This window comes from Myotis nattereri (assembly GCF_964212035.1).
Source record: "Myotis nattereri genome assembly, chromosome: 2".
Lineage (NCBI taxonomy): Eukaryota > Metazoa > Chordata > Mammalia > Chiroptera > Vespertilionidae > Myotis > Myotis nattereri.
Genome location: NC_138076.1, coordinates 112,894,234 through 112,917,498, shown reverse-complemented (window position 1 = coordinate 112,917,498; position 23,265 = coordinate 112,894,234). Strand labels below are relative to the sequence as shown.

Sequence of the window (23,265 nt, the reverse complement as noted above, 5' to 3'; positions counted from 1 at the left end):
AAGATGTCAAAAACCCCATGTTCATTAATTCTTTCAACAAATAGTTATTGACATCTATGAGGTGCCAGGCTCTGAATATACAGCAGAAAACACCTATGAAAAGCCCTCTTCTCACAGAGCTTATGCAAGTTATTTGATGCTTTCTAGGCAATTTGATTCCCCCTCCCCTCCTGAGATTCACAGATAATAGATTATAAGACTCCCATCAGTAAACATTCACTAAATGTCTATTATATGCAAGGGATAGCACTGGCTCTGAATATACAGAGGTGCCAGGCTCTGAATATATAGCAGAAAACACCTATGAAAAGCCCTCTTCTCACAGAGCTTAACCTCCAATGGAGGAAGATAGATAATAAAATACATAGTGTGTTAGATAGTGATTAGGGCTATGGAGAAAAATAAACCAGGAAGGGAATTAAAGGTTGCTGAGGAAAAGGAATTTTAAATAATATCAATATGCTAATAAACTGTGTCCTGTCACATAACTCTACTACTTCCCCAAGCATCTCAAAAGCTCCCCCCATTCTGAAATTCACCTCATGAGACTGATCAAAGCACACCCAATCAGGCTTCTATGTGACTCTTCAGATATTTAACACTGACCTTCACCCTGCAGCCCATCACAAGTCCTTTTTCCAAGCAGCCTCAGAACCTTCGATTCTTCCCTAAGAGGCTGGTTTTAAATCTGTCATCATCTGCTGACACTACTCTGCCCTGTGTGTAGTATCTAGAATAATATGATCACTGTAATGCGGCCATAGAACTTCCTTTCTGAACCTCACATGTGCTAAAGTTACATTTGCTCTTTTGGTAGCTACTTCATACCCTTAACTCACAGCCATCTTGCCTCTAAAGTTCCCAATCCTGTGTCAAATGTATCACTGCTAAGTGATAGCTTCTCCATCTTGCAGTTGTCACTTATCATTTGAGAGCTAGCTGTGGGTCCTTAAATGTACCCCTATCCAGTCTCATCCTGCTAGATTCAGCTTTTCTTACCAGAGTATGAATATCTTTTTGGATCATCCAACATAATTCACTCCCAGTATTCTATCACCTGAAAATAAGATGATCCATCTTTACTCAAGTCATAGAGTGAAACACTGAAGAGGACAATCATCTTCCAAGACCTCTTTACCAATATTCTTTAGAAAATGTGTATCTTTATTTTTGTCCATAAAAATATCATTAAACCACCATGTCAATGCCTGATAAACATATAAGCAATATTGGCCACACATTTTTGTCTGATAACTTTTTCAAAGACAATCAAGTTGGTCTGCCTGTCCTATTTTTCATGAACTACCTTATCCGCTTTCTCTCTGAGTCGCTTTCAAAGCAGCATTGCAATAGCTTGTTCTTCAATCTCTCCTAGAACCAATGTAGCTTATGAAATCCAATTCTTCCCTTTTTGAAAAATTAAAATTGTATTTGCCATCTTTAATTTTCCAACTGCTCTTCCTTTGTCCAGATTCCTCTGTAATTGATCATGACTTGGTGTTCTCATTTTTGTGTTTCTCAGTTTCTAGGAGACATCTTCCAAACCATGGGACTTTGACTCATTTTGATTAACATATTCTACCATCTTGGGCTTTCATATCTCCTGTCCTATATCCTTTCTATTTCCTTCAGCCTGAGATCATCTTCATTGACTGAGAAGACAGAAACTATGTAGGAGTTGAGAATTTATTTTGTATACTATTTCATAATATCATAAAATGAACCCATATAGTAGGCTTGAACTTTTTATTAAAATTGTCTTATTTCTAAAATATAATAGAAATACATTGATATTGCCCACACTATTATTCACTGTCTGAGTTTTGAACATGACAAACCATTTTTCAACTTTGATTTTATTTTTGTGAAACACTCACATTTGTCCTTGAATTTTGAAGAAACTGCTTACTGACCACCATACCTTCCCTGTAAGTGTGATGATCTTTCTGGTTCTCTCATGTACTAGGTACTACTGCCACCACCCCCGCCCCTCATTGTTGCATATGTTGAAACATAGCTGAAAATCAATGAGTATTTGTTGAAGGAATGATATGCAAGACTAAACAGATTGTGGGGAGCATCTTCAGCAGGGAGAAACAAACTAACATAAGCAGAAACACTCAAAGGATATCGGGAAGAGAGTGAACAGGGCAGGTTGTCTAAAAAAAAGTACATACACAGGAAATGATGGTGCATGTGCTAGAAAGGTCATTGAATCATAATTGTAGGGCCTTTAAATGCCAGGCTAAAGAATTCAAGCTTTATTCTGTCTAACCAGGGAAAGGGCATTTATAAATTTGTGTTTTAGATGGTTTTGAGCTAGTAAAGTTAATATGCATTCTTAAGTTGTTTTGGAATATAGCTTAAGAAATACTATATTTAACATTAAATGAGTCTCTCTGGTCTGAAATGCTGTAAATATTCACAGTGAAGTTGAGGTCATTTAGGTGCTCAGAAGAATAAATTCCTAACTCAAAATGAAATTTTTATTGCCAGGTGAATAAATGTTGCTCAATTATCTGAAAGCTTTGTTATTGATTAGTTTATTAACTTTAATAATCTTTAAAAATATCAAGCCTTTCTAATTTGGGGGAGGAGCAATTTAAGATGATCTTTCAGAGAAATAAAGTATAATTTATGGGACTGACTATAATACTTTCTCACTGCTACCATGGAAACTACCAGTCATTCTCCTGCTCATTGTAACATAAACCTTATATAATTTAGGAATTCCATGTTAGACTGGTTCTTGTTCAAGGCAATCATTGGCAACAAAATGTAATTCAATGAGTCACCTGGCTCATGAATACACCATGATGAGTTAAAAAAAAATAGCCCATAAACATGCTTGTCATTAAAGTATATATTTGCTTTAGTTCCAGATCGATAAATTCCTGGTGTTTCTGCTTGAAAACTCCTGACAGCTGAAACAGCAGGAATTCATGAACCAGTAAGTTATTCTTAGAGAAGCTATTCAATGTTAAGTATATTAAATGGACTCCTATCTCCACTCTGAATAAGAAGGGAACACCACTTGCCAAATTGTCAGGTTTCCAAATTTCCCCTAATATTCACCAAGCTAGTATTCTTCAAAGAAGAAAGGGGATGCTAGAGAATAGAGTAAAAATTTGGCACCTGAGTCTGAGACAGGGCACGTAAGACTCCAGTTCTTTCTCAGGTGCCAACAAGCTGACTAAATACACTTAGAAGCTCTTTATTATTTAAGGAGATGGAGTCTTAACTTGTGTCAGTGAAGGCAGTTAGACTGTACACATCAGGTGAGTCATATAGCTCTGGATGGGTGGCTCAGTTGGTTGGAGCATTGTCCTGTACACCAAAAGACTGTGAGCTCGATTCCCAGTCAGGGCACATACCAAGGTGCCAGTTGGATTCCCAGTCAGGATGGCGTGAAAGAGAGGCAACAGATTGATGTTTCTCATATCAATGTTCCTCTCTCTCTTTTTCTCTCTCCCCACCCCGCCCTCCCTTCCACTCTCTCTCAAAATCAATGGGAAAAAAATTCTTGTGTGAGGATTAACAAAAAAATTAAAAATAAAAATAAATACATCTACATTAGTAAAAGACAAAGATGCTTATTGACTGTACCTTTGCTACGCCCAAGTCATGCCCACCAGCCAATCAGAACGACTATATGCAAATTAACCCAACCAAGATGGTGGCCAGCAACCACAGAACTGGAGCAAGCTGGAGGCTTGGTTGCCCCGGCGATGAAGGAAGCCAAGCTTCCTGCCGGCCCTGCCCGGCTGTGGCGTCCGCAAAAGGCAACAAAGTTTCAATTATAGAAGCTAAATAAATCCCAGATACCTGCTTCCAGCCCATCTCCACTGGGAGCTTGGGTGGCTGGGGGCTGTGGCCAGCCTGCAAACAGCCATCAGCCCCTCACCCAGGATGGCCAGGCACCCCAGGGTAGACTCCTACCCTGAAGGGGCTGCGCCCAGCCTGAAAAGAGACATCAGCCCCTCATTGAGGCTGGCCAGGCACCCCAGCAGGCACCCCCCCCCCGAAGGGGCTGTGGCCAACCTGAAAACAGCCATCAGCCCTTCAGCCAGGCTGGTCAGGTACCCCAACAGGTACCCCCAGCCTGAAGGGGCTGTGGCCAGCCTGCAAACAGCCATCAGCCCCTCACCTAGGATGGCCACACCCTCATGGGGTAAGGGTCCCCACTGGGGGCCTTGGCCAGCCTACAAACAGCCATCAGCCCCTCACCCAGACTGGCCAGGAACCCCAGCAGGACCCCCCATCCTGAAGGGGGTGTGGCCAGCCTGAAAACGGCCCTCAGCCCCTCACCCAGGCTGGCCAGGCATCCCAGTTGGACACCCACCCTGAAGGGGCTGTGGCCAGCCTGCAAATAGCCATCAGCCCCTCACCCAGGATGTTCAGGCACCCCAGCGGGGACCCCCACTCCGAAGGGGCTGTGGCCAGCCTACAAACAGCCATCAGCCACTCACCCAGGCTGGCCAGGCACCCCAGCAGGATCCCCCCCCCCCTCCCTGAATGGGATGTGACCAGCCTGAAAACGGCCCTCAGCCCCTCACCCAGGCTGTCCAGGACACCCTTCAGGACAAACCAGCCAGCCCCCACCCATGCACCAGGCCTCTATCCTATATAATAAAAGGGTAATACAGTGGGGCCTTGACTTACGAGTTTAATTCATTCTGTGACGGAGCTCATAACTCAAATTACTCGTATGTCAAATCAACAGTGAACGAATAAGACACGTGATGCTGGGCTGATGTTGTGGTGATCACTGTGACATTTGCTGTGCCAACTAGCGGTGGGGTATCTGAAGCTGACTCATAACCCGATTTTTATCTTGCAACTCAAAACAAAAAATTGGCCGAGAGACGGCTCATATCTCGAAAAACTCATTAGTCGGGACACTCGTAAGTCAAGGCCCCACTGTATGCAAATTGACCCTAACAGCAGAGCAACTGGGAATGACTGGTCACTATGACACACACTGACCACCAGGGGGCAGACACTCAATGCAGGAACTGTCCCCTGGTGGTCAGTGCACTCCCACAGGGGGAGCTCTGCTCAGCCACAAGCCAGACTGATGGCTGCTAGTACAGTGGTGGTGGTGGGAGCCTTTCCCGCCTCCTCAGCACCGTTAAGGATGTCCAACTGAAGCTAGGCCTGCTCCCTGCTGGCAGGTGGACATCCCCCGAGGGCTCCCGGGCTGCCAGAGGGATGTCTGACTGCCAGCTTAGGCCCAATCCCCTGGGGAGTGGGCCTAAGCCAGCAGGTGGTCATCCCCCAAGGGGTCCCAGACTGCAAGAGGGCACAAGCTGGGCTGAGGGACCATCCCGAGTGCACAAATTTTTGTGCACTGTGCCTCTAGTAAATAAATAAAAGCACAAGGTCGAATTTACAATTCATGATAGCACCCATCTCTTCAAGATTAACAACAATCTTGGGTAAAATGTGCATTGCCTTTTTGAATTAATTATCTTGAATAAAATGTAAATAGTACTAGTTAGGCAGTAAATTTTATATTTTAAAGGAACTTCAATATACCCATACTATATTATTATATTCTTTTTCTATTTATGTTTGCTATTATAATTCATCATATTAACTTTCATTACATCACTTCACAGGCTCAGTAAATGCTACAACAGAAATTGATCATTGTATTCATAGAAGAATTTTATTTGTTAATGTTTTTATTGATTTTAGAGAGAGAGGAAGGGAGAGGGAGGAAGGGAGGGATGGAGAGAGAAAGAGACCACAGAGAGAGAGAGAAACATCAATCAGATGCCTCCTTCATGTCCCCTACTTGGTATCAAGCCTGCCACCATGGTATGTAACCTAACCAGGACTCAAACCAGCATCTCTCAGTGCATGGGATGACGCTCAACCAACTGAGCCACACCAGCCAGGGACCATAGAAGAAATTTAAACCAAAAGCAGAATTTATGCTGTAATGTGAAGGGTCTCTTCACAGAAATAGTGCAAGGGGAGGAGGTTGGGATGACAACTGGACTCACTAGGTTTCAAGGTTACTCTGTAGGACAGAAATTGATGTTTTTTGTATCACTATCAATGTAAAGCATGTGCTCTCTAGTACCAACCTTTCCCACATGGTGGTACACAGAGAAATGACAATATCTGTTCAACATTTGGGGTAAAAGTTCAATTTTATTTATAGCTGGAAGCTGATCTTGACTTTACCTAGCTACCCAGAGGGCTGAGTGCATCAATATCCTAGAATACCTGTAACACATTCATGATTCATAGGCTTTTCTAGGTAATAATTATGGTATAAGCAAATTCAGAGTACAGCCAGGTGCCCAATGAATATGTGTCCTACCAATAGTTTCGTAGTGAAATATCATAACTAAGAATGTGTTGTATAATGTTTTAGAAACCAAATCAAACCCAAATAAGAGCTAGGGAAACCATTTAATAGATATGTAGTCATTAGTTACTATTATTTCTGTGGATATTTCCTGCCCCTAATTGCCTTTGGTAAATATGTATTCAGGGTTAACCTCTCATTGTATAATGAGCACAGGAAAAGGAAATTGTTTACTTAGATACTCCTGATAGTGTACTTATTGATTCCATACTAGACTGCTAAATTGCTTTGAAGGTTAAGTAATTCATGACTGGGGAAAAAAGATGGTGACGGGCAAGACAGCAGTGAGGGAGCTAAAGGGGAGTGTGTGGACATGGAGAGAGAGAGAGAGAGAGAGAGAGAGAGAGAGAGAGAGAGAGAGAGAGTTAGATCCTGCAGGACTTTCAGGGGATGGTGGACCGGGCTCTCTTAGATGGGTAGCCCCTGTCACCACTGCAAGCACTCCCAGGCGGCCAGTGCTGGCAAAGAAAACATGCCATCTTGAAGGGGAGAGCTGCTGTGACTAGGAGCCGAGCCTCACCACCGTCCAGACCTGCCTCAGACAACACCCAAGACCCTACAGCCACTCTGGCCAGAGACTTGCTACCTCAGCTGCAGGCCCACAGAGACTGGGACTCCAGCCTCTCCAGCCACAGGCTCCTGGGAGTCCCACAGTGTGTGATCCTCCCACCAGTCCACCACTGCCGCCACAGGCTTCCCAATGACTGGGCCTCCCAGTGACTCTCTGGGTATGCGACCCTCCTGCTGACCCACCTCTGCAGCCACAGGCATTGCTCGGCCAGAGTGAGCAGAAGGAAGGAAATAATAAAGATCAGAGCAGAATTAAATGACATAGAGATTTAAAAACAACAACAACAATACAAAAGATCAATAAAACCAAGAGCTGGTTCTTTGAAAGAATAAACAAGATTGATGAACCTCTAGCCAGGTTCACCAAGAAGCAGAGAGATATGACCCAAATAAACAAAATCAAAAATGAAAGAGGCAAAATAACAACAGATCCCACAGAAATACAAAGAATTGTAAAAAAAAAAAAAAAAAAAAAAAAAATACTATGAACAACTGGTCAACCTAGAAGAAATGGACATATTCCTAAAAGAACACAACCTTCCAAAACTCAATTAGGAAGAATCAAAAAATATAAATAGGCGTATAACTATGGAAGAAACTGAAGCAGTAATCAAAAAACCTCCAGCAAACAAAAGCCGACGGCTTCACGGGGGAGTTTTACCAAACATTCAAAGAAGAACTAGAGAAAAACCAAGATGGCGGCATAGGTTAATGCCAGAGATTGCTGCCTCGAACAACCAATCAAAAATACAACTAAAAGACGAAACGGACATCATCCAGAACCACGGGAAGGCTGGCTGAGTGGAAATTCTACAACTAGGAGGAAAGAGAATATCATACCCAGACTCAGAGGAGGCACAGTGCTGAAGTGAAATACTAAGGTGCGGAGTGCGCGCGGAGCAGGCTGGCGGTGGAGGGCGCGGTTGTTGTTTTCAATAGGGAGGGAGTCGCAGACTCTGAGCTCCAGATCCGGGTGAGTCTCTAGGGACACAGACTCAAACGGGAGAAGCAGGACTGTCTGGCTTCGGTCGGAACTCGAAGGCAGCTTTCTCTCCAAGGTTTGCAGTGGTTGCTGGGACTCTGTGAGGCAGAGCCCCTAGGGACGGAACTGAGAGCAGCCATAACTACTCGCTACGCCTGCCCTGTAGATCCCTGGGGACCCGCCCCGCCCAAGCCCTGCACAGAGCCATTTGCCGGATAGCCTCAGGCAAACGCTAGATTAGCACTGCCCTAGAGATCCAGCACAGAAGTTCTCCCACTGCAGACACAGCTGACTCTCATAGCCAGTTGGCCTGGAGGTCAAATCACCCCCAGTATTGACGACAACAATCAAGGCTTAACTACAACAAGACTGCACACAAAGACCACAAGGGGGTGCACCAAGAAAGCATAAAAAATGCGTAGACAAAGAAACATGACAGAAATGGAGGATATAGAGCTAAAAACTGCAATTTTAAGGTCTTTCAATAATTTTCTAGAAACTGCCGATAAATGTAGTGAGATCCTCAAGAAATCTAATGAGACCCTCGATGTTGTGATAAAGAACCAACTAGAAATTAAGCATACACTGACTGAAATAAAGAATATTAAACAGACACCCAACAGCAGACCAGAGGAGCGCAAGAATCAAGTCAAAGATTCAAAATGCGAAGAAGCAAAAAACACCCAAGCGGAAAAGCAAAATGAAAAAAGAATACGAAAATAGTGTAAGGAGCCTCTGGGACAGCTTCAAGAGTACCAACATCAGAACTATAGGGGTGCCAGAAGATGAGAAAGAGCAAGATATTGAAAACCTATTTGAAGAAATAACGACAGAAAACTTCCCCCACCTGGTGAAAGAAATAGACTTACAGGTCCAGGAAGCGCGGAGAACCCCAAACAAAAGGAATCCAAAGAGGACCACACCAAGACACATCATAATTAAAATGCCAAGAGCAAAAGACAAAGAGAGAATCTTAAAAGCAGCAAGAGAAAGAAACTCAGTTACCTACAAGGGAATACTTATACGACTGTCAGCTGATTTCTCAACAGAAACTTTGCAGGCTAGGAGGGAGTGGCAAGAAATATTCAAAGTGATGAATACCAAGAACTTACAACCAAGATTACTTTATCCAGCAAAGCTATCATTCAGAATTGAAGGCCAGATAAAGAGCTTCACAGATAAGGAAAAGCTAAAGGAGTTCATCGCCACCAAACCAGGATTATATGAAATGCTGAAAGGTATCCTTTAAGAAGAGGAAGAGGAAGAAAAAGGTAAAGATACAAATTATGAACAACAAATATGCATCTATCAACAAGTGAATCTAAGAATCAAGTGAATAAATAATCTGATGAACAGAATGAACTGGTGATTATAATAGAACTAGGGGCCTGGTGCATGAAATTCGTGCACTGGGTGTTGGGGGTGGGGGGAGAGTGTCCCTCAGCCCAGCCTGCCCCCTCTCACATACTGGGAGCCCTCAGGCGTTGACCCCCATCACCCTCCGATCGCCTGATCGGCTCCTTGCCCAGGCTTGACTCCTCCGCCAGAGCTGTCAGGCTTTAACAGGGGACCCCCATCTCCCCCCGATCACTGGCTCTGGCCCCCGCCCAGGCCTGAGGCCTCTGGCCCAGGAATCATGCCTGGGCAGGGGACCCCCATCTCCCTCTGATGGCTTGCTCCACCCTCCGCCCAAGCCTGACGCCTCTGACCCAGGCTTCAGGTCTGGGCAAGGGGGACCATCATATCTCCCCAATCCCCGGCTCCGCCCCCCACCCAGGCCTGATGCCTCAGCCAGAGGAGTTGACCCTCATCACCCTCCGGTGATCGGCCCCTTGACCAGGCCTGAGGCCTCCAGCAGAGGTGTCAGGCCTGGGCAGGGGACCCCCAGCTCCCCGCGGTTGCAGGCTCCGCCCCTGCCCAGGCCTGACACCTCTGGCCTAGGCATCCAGCCCAGGCAGCGGGGACCTGCAGTGGCCACGATTGTGGGCTTCGCTTTATGCCCAGGCAAGGAACCCCTAGCTCCTGGAACTGCCAGCTTCGACTGTGCCCAGCTCCCATCGCTGGCTCCACCCCTACTTCCTGCTATCACTGGCCAGGGCGGCAAAGGCGCCTGATTCTTTGATCATGGCTGGGGGGCAGGGCAAAGACGGCCCCAGGGCCGGCTTTGCCCTGCCCCCCAGCTCTTAGCTCTCCCCGGTTTTCCGATCACTGTCAGTGGCAGGGGTCTTCTTCCTGCTTTCCCTTTCGCCTCCCTGCATTGTGCCTACATATGCAAATTAGCCGCCATCTTGTTGGCAGTTAACTGCCAATCTTAGTTGGCAGTTAACTGCTAATCTTAGTTGGCAGTTAATTTGCATATAGCCCTGATTAGCCAATGAAAAAGGTATCGCCGTACGCCAATTACCATTTTTCTCTTTTATTAGTGTAGATTTGGGACATAGAAAGGGAATGGACTGACTATTCTTGGGGGGGAAAAGGGTGTGGTAGATGCGGGAAGAGACTGGACAAAAATCGTGCACCTATGGATGAGGACAGTGGTTGGGGAGTGAGGGCGGAGGGTGGGGCGGGTACTGGGAGGAGGGGAGTTATGGGGGGGAAAAAAGAGGAACAAATGTAATAATCTGAACAATAATGATTTAATTAAAAAAAAAGAAGAAGAACTAATACCTACCCTCCTCAGACTATTTCAAAAAATTCAAGAAGGAACACTTCCAAGCTCTTTCAATGAAGTTAGCATTACCCTAATCCCAACACCAGATAAAGACACTACAAAGAGAGAATCACAGGCCAATATATCTAATGATCATAGATGCTAAAATCCTCAACAAAATTCTAGCAAATCAGATCTAGCATTACATTAGAAAGATAATGCACCATGATTAAGTGGGATTTATTCCAGGGATGCAAGGATGCTGCAACATCCACAAATCAATAAACTTGATGCATCACGTAAACAAATTGGTAGATAAAAATCACATAATCATATCAATTGATGCAGAAAAAGCATTTGACAAAATCAAACATCCTTTCTTGATTAAAACCCTCAGCAAAGTGGGAATAGAGGGATCATACCTCAACCTAATAAAAGGCTTATATGACAAATCTACAGCCAACATTATACTCAAGGGCAAAAACTAAAACCAATTCCCCTAAGAACATTAACAAGACAGGGATGCCCACTCTCACCTGTTCAACATAGTACTACTGGAAGTGCTAGCCATAGCGATCAGATAAGTAGAAATTAAAGGCATCCAAATTGGAAAAGAAGAAGTAAAACTGTCATTATTAGCAGATGACATGATATTGTACATAGAAAACCCTAAAGACTCCATAAAAAAACTACTCGATTTAATAAATGAATTAGAAAATGTAGCAGGATACAAAATTAACACCCAGAAATCTATGGCTTTTTTATACACCAATAATGAACTCACAGAAAGAGAAACAAACAAAACAAACAAAAAAACAATCCCACTTACCATTGCACCAAAAAAATTAAGATACCTAAGAATAAACTTAACTAAGGAGGTAAAAGTCCTGTACTCAGAAAACTACAGGAAATTGCAAAAAGAGATAGAGGAAGACATATACAAATGGAAGAATGTATATGGATTGGTAGAATCAACATCATTAAAATGTCCAAACTACTTAAAACAATATATAGATTTAATGCAATCCCCACTAAAAAACCAAAGGCATATTTCACAGATCTAGAACAAAGTCTCCAAAAATTCACATGGAACAAAAAAAAAGATCCTGAATAGCCACAGCAATCTTGAGAAAGAAGAACAAAGTTGGAGGGATCACATTACCAGGTATCAAGCTATATTGCAAAGCCACTATTCTCAAAACTGCCTAGTACTGGTACAAGAACAGACATAGACCAATGGAACAGAACAAAGAACAGAGAACCCAGAAATCGACCCATTATGTTCAATTAATATTTGACAAAGGAGGCATGAACATATAATGGAGTCAAGACAGTCTCTTCAATAAATCGTGTTGGGAAAATTGGACCGATACATGCAAAAAAAATGAAACTAGACCACCAATTTACACCATACACAAAAATAAACTCAAAATGAATAAAGAACTTACACATAAGATGGAAAGCCATAAATATCTTAGAAGAATCCATAGGCAGCAAAATATCAGACATATGTTGTAGCAATATCTTTACCAATACAGCTTCAAGGACAATGGAAACTAAGGAGAAAATAACCAAATGGGACTACATCAAAATAAAAAGCTTTTGCACAGCAAAAGATGCCATCAATAAAACAACAAGAAAGCCCACTGCATGGGAGGACATATTATCCAATGTTATACCCAATAATGGTTTAAACTCCAAAATTTATAGGGAACTCATACATCTTAACAGAAGGAAGATAAATAATTCAATAAAAAAAAATGGGCAAAGGACTTAAATAGATACTTTTTGAAAGTGGACATACAGAAAGCCAAGAGACATATGAAAACATGCTCAAAGTCATTAATCATCTGAAATATGCAAATCAAACAACAATGAGGAACCAAGCCCACACCTGTTAGAATGGCTATCATCAACATATGAACAAATGACAAGTGCTGGAGAGGATGCAGAGAAAAAGGAACCCTTGTGCACTGCTGGTGGGAATGCAGATTGGTGAAAAACAGTATGCTGTTTTTTCAAAAAATTAAAAATGGAACTCCCATTTGAACCAGTAATCCCACTTCTAGGAATATATCCCAAGAAATCAGAAACACCAATCAGAAAGGGCACATGTTCAAATGTTCATAGCAGCACACATGCCCATCAGCAGATGAATGGATTAAAAACCTGTGATACATCTACATAATGGAATACTACACTACTGTAAAAATGAAAGAACTTTTAACCATTCACAGCAGCATGGATGAACATGGAGAACATTATGCTAAGCGAAATAAGCCAGTCATAGAACAACATAAACTGATGAACAAAAATAGATCCAGCCCTAACTGGTTTGGCTCAGTGGATAGAGCGTCCGCCTGTGGACTAAAGGGTCAGGTTCAATTCCGGTCAAGGGCATGTACCTTGGTTGCAGGCACGTCCCCAGTAGGGTGTGTGCAGGAGGCAGCTGATCGATGTTTCTCTATCATCGATGTTTCTAACTCTTTATCCCTCTTCCTTCCTCTCTAATATATATATATTTTAAATAGATACAGAGAAGCATCGAACATACCGTCAAACCTTAGAGGGAAGGCAGGGGGTGCGGGTAAGAGATCAACCAAAGGACTTGTATATATGCATATAAGCGTAACCAATGGGCACAGACACTAGGGAGTTGAGGACATGTGCTGGGGGGTAGGGGTGGCCGGGGGGAGGTCAATGGGGTTAAAGGGAGATTTATGTGATACTATACGTAATACTTTAAACAATAAAGAATTTTTTAAAAAGTAAATCATGACTGGCAAGTTGAAATTGGTGAACTAGGCCCAGTTCAACCTCTGGTGTTTTTTTGGACCTCAAGCACTTCGCCAACTTGCCTTGTGCTTCTCACTCTGCATCTCAATATAGAAATGAATAAAACTTGCCCTCTTATTTTTTAATTTTTAATTTTGTGGGAATAGAGCAAAGAGAAATGAGGAGTTTGCAGTAGAACTTGGCTGTGAGAGACTGGCTGGTTTCTCATGGTGAGCACCCCTGCAGGTCAGAGCAGAAAGACTGCCGAGGTTCCCATTTGCAAAAACAGAACGAGTTCCCTCTAAATGTCACACCAGAGTTCAGTGGTACATCCCAGAGATGCCCCAGTCTCACTGTATGGGCTCTACAGGGTCAGCAGGTATCAGCTGGTTCTCAACCATCTGTCCTTAGAAATGTCTTCACATTCCCATATGGGAGTTGGACTTGAGATTTCATAAGCCAATTTCATAAATGTCTGTAGGGAAAGAAAGTGGATCACACATTCAGCAACCTGATGAAGCACGCAAACCATGATCACGTGACTCTTCTATCTTATTCCCACCAGATTTCTTCAGCATAATTGCATTAGACACATATCCTGGAAAGCATTTTTTGGATTACATAATCTGCAAATATTGTGAGTAATCTCTTTATAATTATGTTATGAGTATAATTTTAAGTAATGATTAAAAGGGTAGAATGGTACTTTTGAAAGGTGTGACTTAGTTGTAGAGAAATGAGAAAATTACATTATTACAAAGGGCTTAGATTAGTTACTACATTGAAAGTAAGATTTAGAGGCTCTCCTTAACCTTGTCTACTCAAATTTGGGTCATTTCCACAATATTTTGGCTTTTTATTTTTTCTAACCCATGCTAACTTACCTATACACTTTCTTAAAATGCGAGTCTACTAAGGATGTGACCAAAAAGGACAAAAGCAAAAAATCATAATCCCTATGTTTATTCTACTCTTATTCTAAAATATAAAATCTCGACATGTTATTTTGGGCCACTTTCCTGGTCCTGACTGTGGTGTTGCACACACTAAGCTTGTGGCTATCTGTGTCTCCTGTTGTCCCTCGCTTTCCCCCTCCCCCTTAGTAAAATGCTTTTAGAAACAGGTGCCCGTGCTTCATGGTCATCATCAATGGCTCATATTCTAATTCACGTGACTAAAATGGGGTCATGAATTTACCTAATTCGCTCACTCATGCTATTTGTAGATATCTCAACCACAACTGCATTACAGCCCTCAGACCTGGAGTGTTCAAGGACCTGCATCAGCTAACTTGGCTGTAAGTATTCTAGCTTTTCCTGGCCCAATCTTAATGATATTTATCAGTGTTCACAGTTTCCATCTATTTGTGTATCTTGTTTACTATACTTATTTTTCTAGTTGTCACATAATCTGGAGCACTTGAGTGGTAGCTGTGTGAAAATAACTGGTGCCATGCCCTTGCAGGTTGACCTCTGAGCCCAGAACTGGGCTTGCTGAGGCTTCTATCCACCCAGTGTTTACCTAGGGCCGCATTTCTCACCTCAGCTCTATCGGCATGTAGTACCAGATAATTCTTTGATTGGGGGAGGAGGTAATGTCCTTGTGCATTTTAGGATGTTTAGCAGCCTCTGTGGCCTCTACTTCGACCTCATTAGATGCCAGTAGTACTAGCTGCCTGAGGTTGACAACCAAAAATGTGTCCAGACACTCCCAAATGTCCCTTGGGAGAGAAATTGCCCTCCGTGGAAAACCACTGGTCTAGAAAGTAAGCACGTTAAGAATTTTTTGGGTTTCCAGAGCACTCATAGAAAAGTCTGAGTGTATAGTGGCTTTTGGTGTGTCACTACTTTCACGGCTGAGCCATCAACTTCACCCCAAGGGGTCTCACCTCAGATGTCTGTGTTTCATCAGGGAAATGAACAAAGGGCAATTAGAAGGCACTCTGTGTCTGCTTGCCCATTTTCCATAGTTCACCCAGGCTTAACTGAAAATATCAGGGCCTCAATTTTACCCAGACCCTCTATAAACTGTGGTCCCAGGCTTAATATTGCAGGTAACTTTCTTACTCTTCCTAGGCCTCTTTTCCTCATCTGTTAACTGAAATCCTAATTCCTTTTTAAGAGCGATGTTATGAGGACTGGCTTGCATGACATATGTAAAGTGCCATATGCATTGTGCCTGGCATATAGTAGCTGCTCAATTAGCACAATGAATGTGACTCCCTTCTCTAGATCCTCAAGAACTTCTGGCAATAAGAGGAAATGGTATTTGGCTTCAAAAGCAACAAAAGAAAAGAAGGCATATTTCCCCTTAGCCTATTTTTTTTTCCTAAGAAATACCATATAGACTTAAAAACCGTAATTTGAACATGTAAATATTTTCACTCTTTCATCCTCTAAGTTCCTAATGAATTTATTTGTATCAACACCATTAAATACATCATTTAAATACTGTGAGACTATGGAACCATTTGTGATTTCCTAAACATTTTTTTCAATTCATTCTTTATTTAGTCAATTAGTGGGTCAAAGCTTTAGGGATTCCTAGTTCAGCCATTGAGTAAATTAAAGTAGCTTGTGTGTGACCCACGTGTCCAGAGGTGAAGGGTAAAACTTGGGTCTGAAAGTCCATCAATATGGACTTGCTCATTGCTGGGCTGGGCTTTGGGAGAAAAGAGCTGCCTTACCACAGGGTGAAGGGAAGGCTCTCTTGGAGATGAGTAAGCCTAGTGTGAGGGGACAGAAAGGGGGACAGCAGGTGTTGGACAGAGGCAGGATTGTCACAGGCCTTTAATTTTTCCTGATTTTACTTCAAAAATATCTCTGACATTGGAAATGTTTGTGATCTGTTTTGTCAGAATTCTAGATGACAATCCAATAACCAGAATTTCACAGCAGCTATTTGCTGGATTAAATTCCTTGTTTTTTCTGTAAGTATTCACCTCCCTTTCAATACATCTCTCTGTACATTGCAATGACATCTAACACCAGCTTACAAAAAGAACTTTAGAAAAATCAAGCCCACTATGATCTTTATTAGTCAAAATCTCTCCTGTATTTGCAGTCACAATTACTGTTGCTACTTTCTGGCCAGGGTTCATGTATATTTTAAGCCTACCAGTTGATTTTTTTTATCTCCTTTCCTTTCTTTTAGTCCTAAGGCATGTTTACATTTTCAGTGGTTGATCAAAGATAATGTTCATTGTTATCTCCTAACTACATATAAATTGGGTGGAATCTCCTAGAAGATTAGTCCCAACTACATTTTTAACAGAGGTAGATGTGCCCTTGCCCACCAAGAGTCACTGAAATGCCAAAATATTTGCCCTACCAACAGAGTCACTCTCATACTTAGGTTGTCACTGTTTATTAATAGATTATAATGATCTATCAGCAGGGGTCTATTATGTCCCTTTGCAGTTAATCAGATGACATCATTATTTATCCATTTGTCAGGGGGGGGGGGCACAATATCACAAATTAATTGTGCAGCTTAACGTGCTCATGAGTTGTTTTCTTTGACCAAATATCCCCTACATCACTTCTTAGATTTAATTCCAGTGTAGCTCTTTAATATTGTAAATGATGAATGTTTCCCTTAAGAAGAAACTTTGGATGAGCAGTGCTGGAAATGATTGTAAATTTGGAGTTTACAAGAAAAATTATCACCTAATATATGTTTTATTTCATCTCATAAATTAAATTGTATAACATTTATTCTCAGGTTATATGTCATACTGATGCACACATAGCTTCTTTGACATTGGTTTCCTTTTCCGTGCCACACACATATCTAGACAGCATTTTGAAGAGGAAGTTATGTTGATAGTCTTCATCCTAATAAATCAATTTTAGAATACAAGTTTCCATATTATAAGAATAATAAAAATACTGCTCTTATAGTGGCATATCATTGCTTCTCTTAAAAAGTTTTTTTTTTAATTTAAGTATAGTTAGTATACAATCCAATATTGGTTACTAGTTTCAAGTGTACAACATTAATCAACATCTTTTTTGTGTAAAGGTCTATGGTTAATAACTACTTAGAAGCCCTTCCCAAGCAGATGTGTGCCCAAATGCCTCAACTTAACTGGATGTGAGTATGCATGTAGGCGTTAGTTTGTTATTTGCACAGTTTGAGGAAGCTAGCCTTGAAGTTAATTCATAGTTACATAAAAATTCATCTATGTTCTTCTTCCCAAAACTAAAATCTGATCCTGTTACTTTCTGGTTTAAAAATCTTTTGAGAATTCCAGTGCGTGTGAGGTTCAAGTTCATACCTCCTCCTTGAGCACCTGGGAACCATCATTTCCCTCCTTCACCTATCTGGTCTCTACCTGCCCCTCCGCTTTCATGCCTTCTTTACACACGCACCAACAGTCACTTCCCCCAGCACACATGGTTGACTTGAAAAGTCTTGCTCCTTTATTCTCTTGGTTAACTCTAATTCCCTTCAAAAGTTCCCTTAAACATCACGTCCAGGAAGCCATCCTTGACACACTGACCAATTTCAGTGGCTGCCTCTTTGCTCCCTTTATGCCAAGAACAGACTTCCACTATGCCACCCAGTTTCTAGCCTGCACACCTACTTCACAGTACTAGAACCACTGGTTTACTGTGTGTCCCCTACCCTTTTAGAAATTTCATGAGGGCAGAAACCCAACTATGATTAGAACAATGATTGGCACATATTAGGAGCTCAACAAAACTCAGTTAAATGAAAGTGCTAAACTATTTCAACTCTTTGTTGGATTTTAATCAATACTTGTTTAATCATTCATTTAAATTCCTTCATGGCTTCACCACCACTACCCACCATTCTTTATTCACATTTATCCTCATGGTTTCCTGAGGTAGGCAGTGTGGTCACAGGTAGCCATTTCCTACACTGGGAAAGTCCACTAGAACTCTTCTCACATCAAATCAGGAGACTTAAAGCCCACAAAATGATAAAATTTAGTACCTAAATTATTGATTCTCTCTTAACTGGCCTGAGAATTACTTGTGACAATACTAGTAGGTGGCCTTGTGTATACTTACTGTGTATTTACTTATATGCCTGTTATCAAAAGGCTTTTATGGCATAAAGGGCTCACTGAGGCATAGTAGAAAAAATGGCCACTTTCCATCCTGCAAATCAGGATATATATATCCTAACTCTGATATTTAGGATTTGGAAGATAACTTAGGTCTGAGTTTCTCCTTCAGCAAAATAAAGACAATATTGGTGGAATATAAGATATAACTATCTATTACACAATGGTTAAATGTCAAGGCTTTACAGTCAGACAGATATGGATTAGAAGGGAAGTTCTACCACTTTCTAGCCATTTAACCAGAAGAAAAGTGAATTTCTGAGAAACTCAGATTCCTCACATATGACATGGGGGTGATAATATCAATGTATGTACTCAAAATAGTACCTGACAGCATAAAAATCCAATAAATGGCAGCTACTGCTATTATGGGGGTAATATTAGACTCATGAACAGCATGGTATCCAGCATAGATAAATACTCACTAAATGTTGGGCTGCCCTTTCCCTCAATTTTATTAAGTTCTAACATCAATTGAAAGGAAAAAAGAAGCATAATATGAATTATACTAACTGCAGTAATTAGGAGGGAAGCATAAAAATTGAAACGAAGTAAAAATAAATATCAGAACAGTTGTATCAACAAAAAGTGCCTCTAGGCATACAATTTGTGCAAAAATGTTAAATATGTAATTCCTCCATGACTTTTAGGGATTTGGAAGGCAATGGAATAAAGTATCTTACAAATTCCACCTTTCTGTCGTGCGATGCACTCACTGTTCTGTAAGTATGCAATAAACTTTGGTAAATGAGGGGCTACCCAATATATTTGAAAATCAAAAGAAAATATTGACAAGGAATTTTACAGTAGTGTCTTATTTACAGCCTTAGTCTGAAACTGCTGTATTATAAAATGCCCATGTAGCTTGATTTATTTTGAAAGGGGTCCAAGCCTTACCTTTAGTCGCCACCATGTAGGTCTTCAGCTGCTCTTCTTGTTTTTGAGGACAGTCACTATTTTTGTGCATCCTCTCAGCTGAACTCATACCTAAACCTATGTTCTCAGAAATGAGATAATGTATAGAAAAGTGGCTAGCTACCCAGTGATTGTTACTGCCAATTACATTTATCACATGATATCTCTCTCTCTCAAAAAAAAATTAATTCTAAAGAGAAAAACATCTAATGTGTTCTAATAGGCCAAAGATTCTGATTGGTGATTCTGATTGCCGACAATGATTTTTATGGGGGCTGGAAGGCAGATGGGTTAATTAATTGACACATTTGCACTGGAAAACTTAAAATCATGTGCATTTTGTTTTAATGATAGTTTTCCAAATAGAGTAAACAATTAGTAATGATGGTTGGTTGGTTTGACGGGTGATTGGAAAAGTTGGAGTCTACCCATTTGTAGTAGCCTAACCACTATTCTCTAACAAATTAAGAGATAAGGCTATTGCCAAGTTGCACATGTATCAATCAGATTGCAGATACGCATGTTTAATGAGAAAAGAGATGATCCCACTCAGGGAATACAAAGAATTTATTACTTTACTCATGGATAATGAGAGTGAATACTGGAAAACTAAACAAAATACATCAATGACTTCTATTGTATAGCTTCACTCAGCTTTCGAATCACTTTCATACTCATCATCTCTCATTCAGCACCTCTGTAAGGCAGGTGGTGGCTGACCCCCACTTTCTGCCATTTCTCCTAGAGGATTCCATTTACACACAAAGTAAAACCAATGTGCTCCCACCAAATGTAAAATTTGTTTGTGGCCCCAGAAACTACTATGAGGTTTGTTAAGCTTTGCTCTTTCTGGCTTTCTCCTAAGGAACATGCCTTACCAAGAGTTATCTCAAAGCCTTCTGGAGAATTATTAACAGGTCCAAATCTAATATTACTTGTGTGTATTTGAGAAACACTTTCTAAAATGATGAGAATTCAAACAAAATGCAGCTTTATAGACCACACTCAGCACCTCAAACTACTTATGACAGCATTTCCTAGAGAGGACATGTGGACATCCTCAGTGAGAAACTCCAGCCTAATTTCCACACCAGAACCTACCTCTCTTTGAGACTTCAAAGGAGGCTTGGGGAATTTCACCAGATCAATGGCCTGTCCCAAGGAGAACTGGTTACTGCAGCAGACACAAACCAACAGTGCTGACTCTCACCATGTCTTACAGGTTTCTGCCTAGAAATCAAATTGATTTTGTTCCAGAGAAGACATTTTCTTCATTAAAAAATTTAGGAGAACTGTAAGTAGCATTGTCTACTAGGAAAATATGATTGCTTCCTCCAAGATGATACATTTAATTGACTAGTGAGACTGCTTTTCCACTAGTAGCAATCAAAATCCTGTAGACTACTAGAGATTCAAAATCCATTAAGAAAACCAACATTATCCTAAAGTCAAAAGCAAATTAAAATTAGACATGAGCTTAATATGGATTTAACCTACTTTAATTTCCCTGCCTGTTTTCTTTGAGTAATTTCATGTATATGTGCTTGGGAATAAATGAATTTTCATAGCTCCTTAAACCCAGTGATTATTTTCTCTAATGACTAAAGTGTAGTTAATTCTCAATAAATGCTGCTGAATGAATAACTGACTAACTGAAATACTATTTACTAATTATAAAGAAAAGAACAAAGATGCTTTTATTTCTTGAGAAATTATGACTTCTAGAACAGATGAAGCAAACACTGGTGTCGGGAATGAGACTTAGGCTCATTGAAAGCAATTCAGAGAGCTCATGGACATTTTTCTGTTCAAACACATGTTTTGTAGATCTAAGCCTTTGAAAAATCATCTGCTTGTTATTAATTCATTGTCACCCACATGGCTGTGTTTCATTGGAAGTTAAAATTATGTAATATTACAAATAGTGGCAATTAGGGGAGAAAGCTCCTCCCTCTGATGTGAGGTCTAAAAACGAAAATTAATTTCTTAATTAACCTCTTCCCCATTCTTTATACCTTATTTTGACATTCAGAAAAGACTGGGGGGAAATAACTCAGTCAGAGTAATTTGAAAGCCATGGCCAGTTGATTGGAGCGTAGTCCCATACACTGAAAGGTGGCGGGTTCAATTCCCAGCCAGGGAACATACCTGGATTGTGGGTTCAATCCCCAGTTGGGGCGCGTATGGGAGGCAACTGATCAATGTTTCTCTTTCACATCAATGTTCTCTCTCTCTCTCTCTCTCTCTCTCTCTCTCTCTAAAAAACAAACAAGTAATTTGAAAAATAATTCATGAATTTCATGAACAATTAAGATACTTAAGATACTTCAATTTAATTCATGAGTATCATAAGCCAAATCCATAAGTATTTATTAAGTGCCCAGTGTGTACAAGGCACTGTGTTAGAATTAAAAATATCATCATTTTATGGCAAAAAAAATTAAGGGCAGCTCACTCAGAAGAGCTTGCTCATTTCTCAAATGGGTTTTCCTGATCAGATCTTGGGGGATGGATATGGATTTGGGTTATGGGTTGGAGAGGAGGAGCAGCTCAGGGCAAATAGGTGTGGGTTTTATATACAAACTTCAGAAAACAGTGGGAAGAAGTCCATATTTTGAAAAATTTCCTAATCTTCCTCTTATCCTATACTTAGGGCCACTCCTGCTCCAAATAAAAGAGCCTAATTAAGAGACACCTGCTTGCTTCTTTAAGCCTGCCAATAATAATGTTTCAACCCACATAACATCAGTAAGATAAAGGAAATTTAGAAGTTAAAAGAATTAACTTGAACAAGGCATTTATATTTCTTGAGTTTACAAAAATGTTAGGTCATTTTACTGTGCCTTCACAACACCAACCCCTCCTGGAGAGGAATAGCAAGCTTATGTGAGGCCACTGAAGTCCTTTCTCCCCCAAAAGACTGCCCTTTCTTTTTCAGTGTAGCACTTTGCAGGACATGTTCTAGGTGTACAAGATCATCATCACCTTACTCGGTTGTCGGGGTCCCTTACCCTTGCACACCTGTGGCTTTCTTCTGTGCCAAGACCCAAGTATGCTCCTCCATCTAAAGCCAGGTCAGAATTCACAACTGGCAGGACCTCTACACTTGAATATCATCACAATCTCTCAAGAGCAATCAAAACAACTCTTACCCCACTGCCAGTTCCTTCCCTTACCCGTGGTCGGCAAGCTGCAGCTCACGAGCCACATACGGCTCTTTGGCCCCTTGAGTGAGGCTCTTCCACAAAATACCACGTGCGGGCACACGTACAGTGAGATTGAAACTTCGTGGCCCATGCGCAGAAGTTGGTTTTCAGCCTGGGCGAGTCTATTTTGAGGAAGTACTGTTGATATTTGGCTCTGTTGGCTAATGAGTTTGCCGACCACTGCCCTAGACTTATCATCTTAGTGACATTAGCACCCCCCTGGCAGCCAGGCTCAAAGACTACTCCCTTTCCAGCTAACTCTCTTACACTTCGTGTCCTTACAGACCATAAGCCCTGCCAGTGTCTTTCCTTGAACCCTCTTAAGCTGGTCCAGGGTCAAAGTCTCATGCCAGGTTCCCTCCTCTGACTCTGGTTTCTCAGGCTATCTTTCATGATTCTGACAGACTTATATCATTTCACAACCCATAGCATATATGTCACTGTCCTGATTAATATCCTCCCTCCTTGTTGCATGCTGTTTAACAAAGTCCTTGACACAGTTCGCAAATGTTAATGTTCAAAAAAAATCACAACTCTGACTTTAAATGCATGGCATCCTCCTCCCTCCACCCCTGGAACTTCCAATGTGATAGTTACAGACAGGCACTAGGAATGTGCTCTTTTTATGAGCATCCTCCTTGATTTTGATGCCTGGACTCTACTCTGGCAAATACTGCCTCAGAACGTATT

General features: G+C 41.3%; 1 protein-coding gene across 1 annotated transcript in view; it reads left to right on the top strand.

The window, feature by feature from the left end:
* Positions 1-23,265, top strand: part of RXFP2 (relaxin family peptide receptor 2) — a 71,617-nt gene that overhangs the window by 33,471 nt on the left and 14,881 nt on the right. The window contains exons 6-10 of the mRNA XM_081083592.1: positions 13,925-13,996; positions 14,585-14,656; positions 16,217-16,288; positions 17,383-17,454; positions 19,105-19,176. Of these exons, the coding sequence (XP_080939718.1) occupies positions 13,925-13,996; positions 14,585-14,656; positions 16,217-16,288; positions 17,383-17,454; positions 19,105-19,176 (360 nt within the window). The remainder of the gene's footprint in view (positions 1-13,924; positions 13,997-14,584; positions 14,657-16,216; positions 16,289-17,382; positions 17,455-19,104; positions 19,177-23,265) is intronic.